Below are 16,223 nucleotides of genomic sequence, written 5' to 3'. Positions count from 1 at the left end.
CGGTCGTGCGTGGGCTCTTTCGCTTGGCGAGAGGAGAATTCCGCCCAGTCAGCTAATTTGCCGTTGTTTTGTCCTCCTTTACAGTTTTCCATGCCTTATACAGAATATTGCGACGGAACTTTGCACACGTTGGCGACGTTTGTTTTGCTTTCTACAGTTAAAATGGATCTCATTTATATGCTTTAGTTTTTGTTATGGCTTAATGCTTTTATAAGTAAAACGTCTGATAAAATCATGCGCTATTAAGTAAGTAGGCTATTATTCTATCATGAACACCAAATGGTTCCATTACAAGTATTGCACGTTTTTAGTATGCTGTCCTTTCAAACAACACTTGTGTATTTTTTCTCTTATAGTTATGTAAATACTAATACAGCTATAAATTATTATGCTTAATAATGCATTGGATAACCTATTTAGGTTTATTGACTTGACTGAGACCTACAGAAGGAAAAGGTCATATCCAGTGTTAACTTTACGAGAATTGCAGTGGAAATTGGTTTTGAAATGGAATTGAGAAATGTCGGCTTGATGCCTATTGATGTTTGAAGAATTTTGAGACCAGTCTTATTTTACCAGTATTATTGAGACCAGTTTTTAACCTTACAACCGCCAAATGAAGAAGTTTATATTCTCAACCAACGTTCGGAGCTATCTATTTAGCTCCAAAATTATCCATAAACGAATTAATTAACTTATAAGTTATGCGGTGATCTCGAAATGATCAGGGAATAGATTACTGTTATTTCCAAGGAATCTCATGAGTTGTGCCGTTGCGTATGTAAACATGCAATCTCTCTCAGGCCGACGAATATTTCTCGTGATGCCAGTAGGTGCATAAACCAAGCAGTAACCGCGGAGTCATCAATGGCTTATCACCTAAATTTTGCTTGGCATTAATGGGGTTGAGATATTAAGAAAATACGAAATAAACTTACCTTCTTCGCCGGCCGGGAGGTGTCTTCGAACGAATTGCACAGCATCGTGGAGATGGTCCTCCCTCGTGACATCCAGGGGCGTCACTATCCTCAGAGTGGGCGAGGTCGCTGAGGCCGCTATGGCGGCGGAAAGGGCCTTGCCCGAGGGGCCATCCGCATCCCTGAGGCCCGCGAAAACCCTGAACCCTAAGCGGTCCAAATGCAGCGCGATCTGCAGCCCAAAGGCTCCGTCGCACGAGGTCACGAGCACAGACCGGCCCCCGCCCACACGACCCCTGCGGCCCAGCCTGAGCATCCCGTCGCCGCACCCCGGAGAGTCCCCGCCCAGCACTTCGTCATCCGTGTCTTCCTCGCCCTGGGCACCGCCCCTGCCGCCCCCTACACACAGTCCCCCGCACCCGCCCCCGTGCCGTCTGCACGCCAGATTCCGCCCCAGGTAGAGCAGCAGGGCCGCCACTATGGAGCACAGGGCCACGATCTGCAGGGCCAGGAGCCAAGCCGTTTGCTCCTCCATTTTTTAAAATATTATTATTCGATTCACACTAGAAATAGACGAACTGTTAAGCCTACGTTACGAGCAGGTGTCCACTTAATCCGATCACATCTCACGAGCCTACGATGGAATCCAGGCGTTGAAGTCTCCAGTGTCAAAATCCGGAAAACGTACGGGTAGTGTTCGCTCCCACGCTCTCAGGAATTCACTCGCACGTACACAACGACGCGTTGACGGAAACACAGAGCATAACAATATATCCACCACTGGCTTCTCCTCACATTCCTCTAGCGCACTCCTGGCGATGTTCGTCGTCGGCGTTCGCCCCGAATACGAATCCAAGAGCCGACACGGGCGCCTAGCTGCAGAGAACTGGATTGTTTACTCGAAATGAGAACGAATTCCTCGATCCGACGACTCGAGGGCGAAATGGAGCGGTGAATTGCCCGTCAAGGATCTATCTCTTTCGCGGAAGGCGACAGTCCACGACGCAGCCAAAGACACTTCACTCGCTCCTCTGGAGGAAGGATGGGCGCCAACGACGACCGGCGGCCAAACAATGACGAAAGCGACGGAAGAGAAGAGGAGGGAAGGGGATCACGTGTGTGTGGGAGAGACAGGGGGAGGGGAGGAGAAAGGTCACGAGATGCGCCAAGGCATTCCAAGTGCCACCCCTCTAGATTCTCGTACCTCGCTCTGAGAGGTGTAGTCGGCGCTTCAAAACTCTTCGGCGATCCTCATTAAACTCCTTCAATTTGTTATATGTCCTGAGTTAATGCGTTGTATTAGCTGCGTCATCAGTTGACAGGCTCAGTAGTCATCAAATCACTCACTCAAATTAGGTTGGCACTCCCCGAAATTCGTGTGGGTGCGGTGTGTGTGGCGCTTTGCTTAACGAGGTGTCGTAACAGACTGAAGTCCTAACGAACTGCCTCGACCAATCGGCATCCCGCGGAGTTAATGGGAGAGTTGTGGGGCTGGTAGGGAGGGGAAAGGGGAAACTCAAGTATCCATGCGTGGCTCTCACCTTTCAGTTCTCAGTGATCCAAAAGCTCGGGGATTAAATTCCACGGTGATGCACTTGCGGAGATGAAAACAAACAAACCGGCGACAGGAAGTGATGCGGCCGTGAATCTCGTATCATTCTTCGGGAGGATCGTCCGCTCTAACCGTCACTTTTTTCAATTTTCAGAGGCGTGAGAATAGCCTCTCTAATATCTCTCCTTCACGCGCCACTATTTGACAATCGGAGCGGCACCTCCACGTCAAATCAACCTAAACATTGAGCTCACATGCATAACCCCCGCAAACCAGCACCTTTTCTTCTCTACTCTTTGTCTTCCTCAATTAATCTCTCGGTTACTTTTGTTTCCTTTTCCGAAAGCAGACACCTAGTGGGCGTTATTTATCACCCGGACCACCGTCGCCTCCGGAGGGTCTCGTTCAAGGATGCCCGTGGGCGCCTCGCCGGTGTCTTTATCTCTTGGCGCCAATGTTATCTCCCAAAACTATCTTCTTCTCCTCTTCGACACCACCTTTACGTTACTCTGAGGTGCCCTGCGGTGAGCAGAGCGTGTTGACGCGGAAGACGCTCGTGTCCTCCTTGGCTCAAATAGCGCGGCGTACCAAGACGTGCTCGGTCGAGTTATACCGCGGAATGTGGGTTCCTTCTAAGACGGCTCGCTTTCCTCCGATCTCTCTTGGGCTCTACGAAGGAGCGGCTATTTCGAACTGAGAGGACGAGTCGACGGTTGGCCGGCTGTTGTGGTGGCGCCGCCGCGCGGGTTTCTTCAGCGACTCTCTCTCTCTCTCTCTCTCTCTCCCTCCGCACAACGGGAATCGAGCGATCGAGGCGCAGCGCTGCGCTTGTTATGCCCCGTGGCGGTGGGGAAGGCGTCCGTCGGCTGTGGAGAGCGGGCCACTTGTGTGGCGGAGGGCCTCTCCCGCTCGCAGGAGTGGCGGGAAGGAAGGGGGAGGAGGAGGGGGGAAACAGGAGGGGGTGGGGTGGTCTCTTCCCGAAGGAGGTGCATGGAGGATAGGATAGTGGTATTAATGGTTGGCTAAGATTGGAGGCAATTATTTACGTGAAACAGATGCTACGATTGTTTCGGTTATTTCTATTTTTAAATAATGCTAGCTGGTATGACTTCGTGGTCATGCTTCATAGTAATAGTCTTTAATAATTGATTGTTGGCTTTTAACGGACGAGTTTTAATTCTTACTCACCGTGGTTTCTCTCTCTTTCCTCTTCTTCTTCCCCCCTCATTATCTTCTCAGCCACTTGAAATGACTATTTTTCGACGATCTTTCTTGAATTTGTTCCAATTTTTCGTGAAGTTATTCTGCAACAAAACCATTGTCTCTCATGATAAAATATCATGTGGAAAAAACCAAAGTTAAATTTTCTTCAAATGCTCCGGTTGATGAATTTCACAAAACTCTATGGCGAGCTTGTTCGTTCACTCGTTCATGAGCCACCCCTGACAGAGTAAGGAGTATCATGCGTGTGAAAAACAAGCATAATTATGTTTGTTTTTCGTCGGCTAAAATTTGCCGTAGAAGAAGGTACTTTGAACTGCGAAAAATAAATTGGAAGTCGTCTTCAGAATGAAATGATTAGGATTCATTCTTTATATCCTCAATTTTCACAACCGCCGAAAAGTTAAGAGAGACTTTTACACGCATTCTAAGGATAAATTAAGCTTCCATCGCTAAGAATTGTGATGTTTGGCTTAGATGTATGGGAGGAAAACCAGTGACCATTGTGTTAAAATGCGTGAATTTGATGTAGACTTTTATTTTGTGGAGAGCGTCCGTCAGCTCGTTCTGACGGATTTACATAAGTTTTTTTCTCTCAAATTCCTTAAAGGACGTGTTATAACGTGCCATCGTGTCTGTTGTTGATCGAATAAAATATGTGGTCGTAAAGAAATGTCACTCACGGTCGTAGAACCTTAAGCGGCAAATGATTCGTTGAAAATCGTCCCTCAAATTATTATTCTGGAGTAGTTTAAAGACTCTTCAAAGTTCGTAACCACAGGTCTTTCATATAATAATTTTATTAGACGGAATACCGCTTAAATTAAGCTTTTTTAACGGCAATGGTTGAGTTTGAAACGAAGGGATAAGAGAGAACAAGCATCCACTTGTATTTTGCGAGCGCATGTGCTCATATACATACCATTGGTATCCATTTTTAGTCAATTTTGTGCCTAGCAACCATCGGCTTGCGTTGACTGGTTTCGTTCCTATTTGCATTCAAACCCTGTAAAGGAAATATCGACTAATGTAAATTTTGATTAATTTTGTGATTGAATAGTGTCGGGTATAGAACGTTAATCCGCAAATTGTACTTTGGAATTAGTTTATTCGATTAAGGGCTCTTCCGAAATTCCTCATATTTATTATCTACAAGTTTTGTGAGAGAAATTTAAAGTAACCATGCACCGTAACCATACATCTGATTGTCATGTAAGGGTGTTCTAAAATTCCTCATACTTCCCGACCACCGTATGCGACCACACACCGTAGCCGTATAAATTAAGCATATGTCGGTAAGGATTGTAGTGTTTATCGCGGACGGATGGTAACATAAATAACGAACAATTGGAATTAGTTGTGGGACACGGGTGCTCAAATGCATTAAACTACTATGGTTTTTTACTTTATTTTGTCGTGTGCATGTTTTTGTATTCGTCGAATTGCTCTTTCTGACAGGCTTACTCTTTTATTTTAACCCGCAACGAAGCCTTATTGGTGTGTGTCATGGCGATTGATTTATATAGTTTTGAATTTTGCCGTTGAAAAGATTTGTCTCGGAAGGCATGAGGACGTTGAGCAGCAAATAATCCGCACGAAATAGTTATTCCGACATCGTCACCGGGAATAATTTAAAATTTACGGATCTCTAATCTCTGACCTACTTGAAATTTATTTTACATAGCAATTAAATGTACCAAAGCCTTTGTTTTTGAGAATTCTGGAGTAAATATTTGCTATAAATATGTATCAAAATAATAAAAAACCTTTCGCAGCAATGGTTATTTAATGAAGAACCTTTCGTAATCGTAATACAGGTTTTTTTTCATTTATTCTGTAAAGAATGATAGCTATTAAGGATCCGAAACAGCCGTAGTATATGCGATTCAATAAGTAGTATAAATTCTAAAAATGAATTGGTTTTACCTAATAGAAATAAGTTTCACAGGGATAGAGTGAAAGCTAAATATCTGGAAAAAGATGTGGTGGCCTGCGGCTGATGAGAATTAAAATGCGGAGGCTATCGGGAATGGGATGGAATTAAAAGATGGTTAGCGTTCAAGGTCGCATTAATAGACAGGTGCTGAAGGGAAAGGATGATAGAAGTCTCTTCGACTCGATGGAGGGAATAAAGAGGCAGGTGGGGTTGAAAAATATGATAATCAAGAGGTATAGCCATCAACAGTTAATATCACCATGAGTTTTTAAATTGAAATTGGTGTCCTTGTGGGGAGCTTGGATTTAAGACTCCTCTGTGGAATCGGGTGCCGAAAGTTGTCTAATTTCAGCACCCTATTTCCGGTTTTCCATATACACGCTTCTATGCGTGCTGTCTGGTGTACATGTTTTCTTGAGGTTGATGAATTCATGATTGTTTAGAAAATTGATTACTATCAAGGCGCCACATGCCTCATTAATCTTAGCAGCCCTAATGAATTCTATGGTTGCATTGACTGATGTTACGATTCTCCATCGAAATCAAATTATTGTCATTAATTGATGCATTTTCTACGTTCTTTTGCTTCTTTTCATGGTGCATGTAGCGGCAGATTAGTTACTTATTATTGTTTTTGTCGCAGTCTCGATATTTTGCTGCAAATTTGTAACATCCTGTCTACTTTTGGATTAATCTCTTCATACTCCTTCAAACTCCTCATAACTAAGAAGTAGTTATGAGTAGTTATGAAGTTTATGCTTTGTTCTCTTTTCCATAAATCAGAATTGAAATGAGTGAAATTTGAATTTTTTCCTATTTTTATCTCATTTATATTATATTATAGTTTTACCTTTAAGTCAGAATTTCCCCAAAAAATAGGTAACGATTTAAAATTACTTAAATATATGATTCTGTACTCGCGTATTCTTAACTTGCGTCTCATTGCTGTGATAATGGCTCAGTTTAAATTTTTTATTACATTCATTGTCATACTTCTGTTACTAAAGACATCATTTTTTGCTGGCCCAAAAGAAACGATATCTATTAATTGAAGATTAAATGAGGAAAAAACTTTTGGCGTATACAAATATGGAATGAAGTGATCAGCAGCTGCTTTTTTCTTGGGCATCAACTATAATTTACATCCTCCAACTATTTTGCAAAAATACACATTCGCAAACAATTACACAAAATAGAGAAATATTGAATTAAATTTCACTCGTTAACTACTACGTAACTTCGAGTGTGTGATCTCTATACTTCATTGTCCTCAGCGCTTAAGCTAAAGGGAAACATGGTTGTAATTGTTTATTTTTGTCTGTGGCAGAGGGGCAGTTTGGAAAGTATAAGTGAAGGATACATTTTTATATATTATGTGGTGATATCAAATACGCAAATGAATTTGAAATTATTTTTAATGTTAACGTAGCCATATTTTTTATATTGTTTTTAAAAACTGTTTTCAAGAATTAATATTAAAGCACTAGTCAAACGTTCAATATAAAAATAGTGCGTCAAATTAGCTCATGTAAAAACTTGCCATAGTGTATTGTTTTATTCGTAACCATTGACCTTGATTGAATTCTCTCAAAAATTTCTCATTAATTTCGACATTCGCTTGAGGTAATGAATTGTTATCTTCATCATCGGTCAACAATCTGGCGATTTGCTTGACACATGTTTCCATTCAACTCTTTTACCTTTCTAATCATATTCCTGTATTTTACTCCCGTGCAATAATTCTTCGATGATTTCTTTGTTAGCCTAATGATGTTGCCGATTAGGACTTCTTCTTGTTTGATTTAGTTCTTTATGGAGATTTTTTTAAGGATTTCAAGAGGCTTCTCTCATATATCTGAATCTTTCAAAAATTCTTTGTCTCTCACTCGAACCTAAAAAATTAAAAGAAGGAAATATTTTTAGCATATATGAACACGAAATGAAGAGATCTGGAGCTGAATCATTCCTACGTACCAGCTATGAATTCATCCTTCACAGTGTCAGATCCAGGATGGGGTCAAGGGAGGCTAGGTGAAGGTACAAGGGGGTAACCTCCCAGCAGTAGTGGGGAGTCCGAAAAAATACCATTTTATCTAGTGAAAATTTTATACCTCAGGCGTTTTCTTTTCTCTGGCTTTTCATGTTCAATTCGTTTATGGGAGGTGTTTTAAAAATTATTAGTTTCTCCTCAGTGCCGTGGAGGTATAGGCGTTAAGAAGAGAGCGCGGGCTCTGTGAAATCTTAAAAGGAAATGGGGTAGTAAGTAGTGCAGGTACTCCCGTGACTACACTTGGTTACGAGGAAGCAGGCATTCACGTTAAATCACAAGCAACAATACCGGGCCCACTCGTAACATTCGAGCGACTCGTAAAATAATTCAGACTCATAAATGTCCTCATGGGATAGCAGGATGTGAAATCGTTGATGACTCGTAATGAAGACCAGCGTTGCGTTCGTAATGACTTCCGCAGTTGTCGTTTCACCGAAGTGTTAATGGCTGCAAAACGACGTCGACATGACCATCACCGCAAACTGAGACGTATAATTAAAAGGTTGGAAATTGTTGGTGAGCGCTGTATTTTAGTGCAAAAGTAACTTTCTGTCAAGCAAATAAATTGTCGTATCCAAATTTGTCAGATCGGCTTTCTGTTCTAAATTGGGACTGAATTAACATTCCTTGTATGCAATTTGTGTTAAATCATTATAATAGCATCTTTAGGTTCCGTGTAGCCACATGAATAAAATAAAATGTAGTACATTATCGCTGAGTAACTTTATCGTGTAAGTTATTATTTTGTCACCCTTGCGAAGCTATATACGAAAGCAATAACAGTATCTTTAAGGAGAAAATATGTTTACATATGATTTAACTGCTAATTTCATTTTTTCGCTCATTCTTTTGAATGTTAATTAATATCCCTATTGTTAAAATTCCTCGGAAATGATTCAATGTGTTTTCATATCTTACAATCAATAAAAGCAATTTGTTAGTAAAAATCAAATTCATGGGTGGGTTCAAGGCTGAGCTCTTACCGCTGTTGAACCACAAATCAAGGAAGCTTTTCTAGCAGAAACGAGAGACTGTTATGACTTTGGCATCTTTAGGAGAAACTTATTATTTTATTAACACAACCACCACTGAACACCATTCATTGCAACTTTCTCCATATATAGTGTGGCGAGGTTCATGTTTCATTAATTCTTGATGGATTTTATGGGAAGTCACACAATATGGACTAAAGCTAACGTGGGGGAGCTGAAACATCGAAGAAATGTAGAAAAGTTAGTCTTACGTTTTCTTGCATCTACTTCGGTGGACGGAATTGAACATGTCCCGTCTAAATTGAGAGCCAGTGGATTATTTAATTTGATTAAAGGAATTATTTTAGGTTAAAATTGATTGTGACGTGATGATGTAAATTTTTGACTGTGAGTATCGGGAAAAGTCTTGCATTGCCAAATTCTTATAGCTTAATTTATAATTCTACGAATGATATTTTGCCTTTGTTTATTTTTTGCATTTTGAATTATAAGGGGTGAATCTCATCGGTAAAGATTGTGCTCGGACAGTAATTAAATGCTACATTATTGTACGTTCTATGAAGGGCCTGCTTACAATTCTCTTTCAACTCAAGAAAATGTGTATTTATGTTCCCTATTGATAAAATGAGCTCTCATTTTTCCCTGGGGTCCAGAGTGTAATATTGAGGAAGAGGAAACTTTTCATCAGCTATGGAACTTTGATTTGATGCAAATGCGGAACCTTACCTAGACTAAGCGGAGCCTAAATTCTTACCCTACAGATTAACTTATCTAAGCATTTAAGCTGAGAATTATACTATACCCAAAGATCGCGTCTTATTTAGAGTGCCCACAGCTCATTCAATGAGAAAATATACGGCAGGTTTGCCTCCATAAATGAGTTGATAATAATTTCTGCATGCATGTATGCATAATTTATGATCTTCATTCTGCTTCAAGGGTTTCATTCGAGCAAATTGAACTTGCTAAACTAAAATTATCGCCAGCCTTCCAAAATTTCGTAGAGGATGGCGCAGTATGCCATAGATTTTAGGATGAGAAAGTAAAAGAAAGGTGCTATTTTGCAGAAAGGTACATTTACTAGAAAATCGCCTTTAATCGGTAAAGTTTTATATAAATATGATATTGCAATTATATTCGAAATGATATTCAAGAAATAATTAGTAAGATTCAAAATGAATGACTTACTCTTGGCATCAAAATGATGTGCCGCTGTCCTTAGCAAATTTATATTTCGACTTCAGTGCGTGCCATAATAATAAATAATTCGTCATTTTAAAGGAAATTTTATTCTCAAATCTGATTTTTTTGTGACAAGACACACGAGTGCAATAAATGACTCCGCGCACCATAAAATTAGCCGTTTTGTTCGTGAACTTCATGAACTTAGTAACTCAACCTAGGGAAGACTCCTATGTCTACAACATTAATCTTCCACAATAAGTTGAAAAATTAGTTTAAATTAATGAAATGGCTTTTGCGTATTTTTAGAACGCAAATTTTGTTCAAAAATAACGAAAACGTTTAAATACTATCTTGTCCTTCAGTTTGCCCCGAAAGAAAAAATAAAATTAATAGAAACACTTCTTCATTTATTTGAAATTTTTTATGATCCACAATCTATAAGAATATTGATATTTGTGAATGTTAATAACTTCTATTAATGTCATGTTGCCAAACGGAGCCGCACCGGGCCAGTGCCGGTTACCAGGAAGCAAAGTTCCGCGCGCGACACGTGGCAACGCAGCATTCGTTCGCTCCGGCGTATTTTTTTAATGCCCATATATAATCTATGCCTCATAAAATCATGTATTTTCGGAATCATGTATTTTTGAATTTTTCATAAAACAAAAAATAAATCAGGATTGAGAATAAAATTATCTTTAAAATGACGCCTTATTCATTATTTTAGCATGCGCACAAGCCCATATATAAATTTGCAAAGCAGATTATTTTGGCACCGGCAGTAACCGATTTGAAATCAATTTAAGAATTCATTTACCTTGACCGGGATGCTAACCAGGATCTCCCGAATCCGCGCCTCATTTACACCGCGTAAGCTAACAATTTCAAACTACCATTTTTTTCCATTGGAAGCCAACAGTGCTTCGTAGAAAAGGACACTGTCTTGGTGACATAATTGGTGAAACACCAGCTGCGAATCCAAGAGATCTGGGCTCGAATCTCGGTCACGACTTCAGCCAATTATACTTCATATGTGAAACTTTCGTACTTATGGGTATTTCCGCAGAGGCGAATCTAAATTTGGCTTGTCCGCCGTTACTTCTTTGAATAATTCTAACTTGCAACTTGCCCTCACATCTTGTCAATTCAAATTTTCCGTATGCTTAACATATATATAGTTATATTAACACATATAGGTTAATCTAGGTTTCCATAGGTTCCCAATTCGTCATATCCTTGGGTTAAATTTTCGCTCGTTTACAACCATACTGATCGTTACTTCTGCGTAATTATTTTTAGATCTTCTATTTGTCTATACTATGTGCCTCATTGAATTTGTTGTGTTTTGCACACATCTTAAAATTAGTTTCACTCCGTTGGTTTTCGCAGGTTTTTCACGACTCCCTTCTTGTTCGGGAGTTTTTCCTGCAGTGGGTTTTTTTCGCTGAAAGACATTATTCCCTTATCCTCATGCTTTTCCCCACAAAAAGAAATCTTTTTTATACAAACTTTCCTCATATACTTGTTTATCACATTTGGCATTTCACTAATAGTGTATATAGTTATTGCATATTTTTCTATTGTAAATCTATATTTTTCTATTTTAAATATTCATTTACCTTAATATATATGTATACAACGACGCTAACGAGGGATTAGATAGAAGAGGAGACTTTTTAGCCTCAAACTCGCCCGAATAAAGGCATCTACTATTATATCACGAAAGGCTCTCTCATCTCGAACGCCCTTAAGTCGTCACAATGTCACTCGAGTAACTTAAGCGCGTTCCACTGAGGTGCCGAGCTTACTTTCTCTACCCTATTTCCTACCCCTTCTCTCAAAAGCGTCCAATGGCCTCCTCACTTCCTCCTTTGCCATCGTATGTTTTCTCTTTACTCACAATCCTTGTGTAAATATTTGGACAGTACGTCCCCTCCCACCCCCCACCGTTCAGTTCCTGATCAATTCAACTATATACTTCTGCTCGCTTCTTCTGTGACGCATCAATTTCAATGCCAAATAATTCCTGTGTCGAGTTTTCTCCGCAAAGTTAATGAAATATAATTGATTACGCTAACTGCAGGAGACGTAGCATTCAGTTGAAAATCAGAACGAATTAGCCTTTCTAACAAATGTGTTTGCACCTATTGAACTTAAATATTCGCTGCTTTCATCGCTAGAGTAGGTTAAAGGTGGGAAAATATAAAATATCTATCCCACATCAATGCCATTTTCACATGAAATTGAACGCACCAAGTGTTACGTGCCCTGTGAATCAATAGTTCTTATGCTTATGGCCCGTGGTAATCGTATATGGGTGAATTAAAACAATATATTTTAATCAATTAATGATCGCTTGCAAACATAGCTCATAAAGTGGTACAGTTACTAGAACATTTCGCTTTAATCAGAAAATTTCAATCTAACTTTGATCTTTCAATAATCTTTGAAATCTTTTTGTATTTCAGAAAACAGTACTAATCGATTGAAATAAAGACCTCTTAACCGATTTGAAAAGGCACTAAAAAAAATTCACTCTTAGCGAAGTTCATTTCTTCTGGTTTCCCCCGTCACGGAACACCTTTTGGAAAAAGAGAAAAGGCTCTTTTGTAACAAAATATAAAGTATTTTTCCTGTCATCCAGATAACTAATATGATTTTTTATTGTGCAAGAGGCAATTCTATATACTATATCAGGAAATCCCATGTTAGAGCTGATGCTATCCGAAACATCCAGGCACGTGAAATTTCTCACATTAATCACTTGAAAATTAAGTAATGAAGCACCTAACATTATAGTGGGTTCATTACTTAATTTTGTTCCAGGTGCTATTTGGTGAAATTGTTTCGTATTGAATAAAATAACTTTTGTAATTTCATTCAGCCGGTTTCGTCACGATACTACATATCCAGATGATATCATCTGGATGAAGTAGCACCGCGGCGAAACTGTCCGTGTAAAATTAACGAAGCTATTTTTATTTAATAACGAACCACCGATTAGAAAGTAGACTATATAAAGATCTGTTTGATATTTCAAACCACAAGAATGACACGTCCTATTAATCAAGGTTAGTGGAAATTGCTTAAGCAAGAAACTTATTTTTGGATCAATGACTGTATTATCTTTCGAATTAATCTATTACATGATTATCAGCGTCAAACGTGAATGAGTTTTATGATGGAGAATAGAAACTGTGCTTTTTGGACTAAAAGAGTATATTTCGTTATGATGGTGGTTTGGGTAATCAAAATGATTTCTATGATTTGGCTCTATAAAAATGCTCTTGAGTGGAAAATATATTTTTACTGTTATTCAATAATAATGGATTATTACTAACTTGTATAAATTGAGAGTTCGGATTTTTGGAGAAGAAATCAGCTAAATTGCGGTGAGATTGCGTGTATAGTGGTTGGGGCGGTCAGCTGTTGACTGAAGGTTCCTGAGTTCGATTCCTGGAAAACCCCAAGCAAAATCATCGAAGTTCGAGGTGGCCTATGGAAAGTAGCTAGCCCAACTACCGTAAATATGTGATATGCACACGCCTATGGCTAAGCCTGGGGTGAGCTCTACTCTCACTATACAAAACAACCATCGCGATGGTTGGTGCATCCATCGGGTTAAATCACTTTCACATCAAAATTTTATGATTATTTTAAATTTCAAGTTGGCTATTCATTTATTCTCCATTATTAAACTTTTTAAATGTCTAAAACAGTTCAATTTCATTTGTTGTTTAGAATACAAATTAAATTTTAGCCTTCCCTCTCTCCCGTGAGGTATTTCATACCCCCCGGACCCAAGTCATGACCCCCCTTCCCCAAATTTCTACCCTGGTCAATATTTGCCTGTTTATTAGATATGCAAGAATTGCATCTTAGAAAATACTTAGGAAAACGATTTGTAATTTAGGATATAAGAAAATGTGAACAAGAATCAACTCTATCGACCCTGAAAACTTCAAGGTGATAGTGTAAGTTTTAAGCCTGAATACGTCACCAAAAACGACAGGTCGAGCGAGAGGCAGGCGTCCTCCTAAGAAATTCACGTTACCGAGTGTGAATGTAAAGTGCAAGAGATGGGAAATGGGCATGACAAGGCATATTCGCTAGCATTAATACCGTTCTTGTCAATGGGAAGTCTAGTTAGGAAATTTCTTTTAACTGCAAGATCATCAGTGAAATTATGAGAAACGCTTTCTTGAAACAGGAATGAATTAATTTCCAAACAGGGTAACAATAGGTCACTCTCACTTTGAATCCAGGGTTCGTTTTCCATGAAGATCGTGATAAGCTGGCTCGCTCTATGAGTGACTTACTGGAAATTTACTTTTCCCAGGCTATCTCTCATTCAGCAGAGGTAATATCCCTTCAGCAGAGGTAATTGAGTGGTAGCATTGTATCGTGAGTCTCATTTGTTGCATGATGGAACATGAAAATGTATTTGCGCGCTCCTAATCTTCTCGAATTTAATGAAATATACACTGGTTGGTGGAAAATACTGAGAATTAAGTTATTCTGAAAATGGACGACAATGTCCTCCTAAATATTAATAGCACGTACGAGAGTTATCACAATTTTTTTCAGTTAATCGCTCATAAAGTATTACTTTCGTGAAACATTCGATGCAATTACGCAGTACTGAAGTCTTGCATTGTATGGAAACTACAACGTCTTTTCAAAAACATTATTTAAATATCATTAAATCAGTAATATTCAGCGAGAAAAGTAAAGTAGCAGTAGTCAGCTTGTGTGTAGAGTGTGCGAATATTTGAATGAACACGCTCTAAGTTTTTTAGCTGTATGGAATGTCATTTACTATTTATGAAGGCTTTTTTGTTCAGTTCGTCAGTTTTTATTACTGATAACTGTAAATGCTAACTAAATTTAACTGTAAATTAGTTTAAATGAAATGTAAATCTGGCAATTTTTCCGTAAAACATTATCATGCTACTTATCTTAGTTACTTTTCCGCTTTATGTATATTTTCATTAGTTGTCTATATTTTAATTTTACGCATGTACAAGCATTTCAATAATGCCTGTGGAAATTTTAGGTATAAAACGCAATTTCCAGAAACATAAGCAGAAATGTTTTGAACAACAGTCAATACAGTACCTACAATGAGAAAGGTATTAAAATTTTCGTGAAATTAACATGTGCTTCATTTTTTTTCGGGAACCTCCTGTAAACGAGACAGAGGATAAATAAATACTTTCTACCGATGTAAGAGTGACTGGTGACGACGACGGGCGAAATGTCTGCGGAAGTCATTTTCGCCATTTAGAACCGGTTGGTATTTAAGAAAATACAGAGAGAGAAAGCCGACTGCGATGCAGGCAACTCGTCTGGGGGGGCCGAGGGAACCCATAGCTATGATGTATCCGTTAGGGCCCTCTTTGAATTAAATAAAAGGTATTCCTCGAAATAACGGGATAAACAAGCCGAAACTTAGCCAACTACCCTATCTTCCCTTGTATATCTTATTTTTCAGCGTTAAAGGAACACGGTAGCGGGTACTAAATTAAGTTGCTTACATTCAATTCCTTGATCGATCATTCATTTTTTACCAACGCTAAATAATTGCAGTGCCATTGTACATTGAGTACTAACGCATCAGGTACCATTCTGAACATTTCAGAGTGTATAGAACTTTTTCAACATTTGCCTGATTCTTAGATATTAAAGAATTGCATCGGAGAATATGCTAAGGAAATATATTTCTAATTTAAGATTCAGAAAAACTTTGATCCTCCCTGGTACATCTTGTTTTGCAGCGTCAGAAGAACATAGCAGCATTTACTAAATAAATTTACTTACGTTTAATTCCATGATCAGTCATTCATTATTTTGACGTTTTCCAACGTATTACAGTATCATTTTACATTGAGTACTAATGTATGTGATACCATTCTGAAAATTTCAGAGTGTATAGAACTTTGTCAGTATATATGTAAAAGAATATAGATTGTAAAGAATTGCATCTGAGTAAATGCTTAGGAGAAACATTTCTAATTTAAAATACATTCAAATTTTGGTAATCCCAGGTATATCTTGTATTACAGCGTCAGAAGAACGCCGTAGCGTTTACCAAATAAATGTGATTACGGTTAAGTCCGTGATAAATAATCTATTATTTTACGTTTTCCAACGCTGATGCATCGGGGTACCATTTCAATTTATACGTATTAATGCTTTAGGTTATAAGTGATTAAGTACATTGCCTTCAGGTAATAAGTGCTAAAATTCAGATTTAAAAAAATTTGTTCCTCCCGTATTGATATATCCTCCCTTTCTTCCGTATATTTTAAATCGAATGAAATGGTAGAATATGATGGAATAATTGTACAGACAAAAAACTTTTTACTTT

General features: G+C 38.7%; 1 protein-coding gene across 1 annotated transcript in view; it reads right to left on the bottom strand.

Annotated features, from left to right (window-relative positions):
* LOC124153653 overlaps positions 1–3,342 on the bottom strand; it is a 99,772-nt gene extending 96,430 nt beyond the window's left edge. The window contains exon 1 of the mRNA XM_046526947.1: positions 939–3,342. Coding sequence (XP_046382903.1) covers positions 939–1,452 — 514 coding nt within the window. The 5' untranslated portion in view covers positions 1,453–3,342. The remainder of the gene's footprint in view (positions 1–938) is intronic.
* Between the last annotated feature and the right edge of the window lie 12,881 nt (positions 3,343–16,223).

This window comes from Ischnura elegans, chromosome 2 (assembly GCF_921293095.1).
Source record: "Ischnura elegans chromosome 2, ioIscEleg1.1, whole genome shotgun sequence".
Taxonomy (NCBI): Eukaryota; Metazoa; Arthropoda; class Insecta; order Odonata; family Coenagrionidae; genus Ischnura; species Ischnura elegans.
This window is presented reverse-complemented; position numbering and strand designations above follow the sequence as displayed.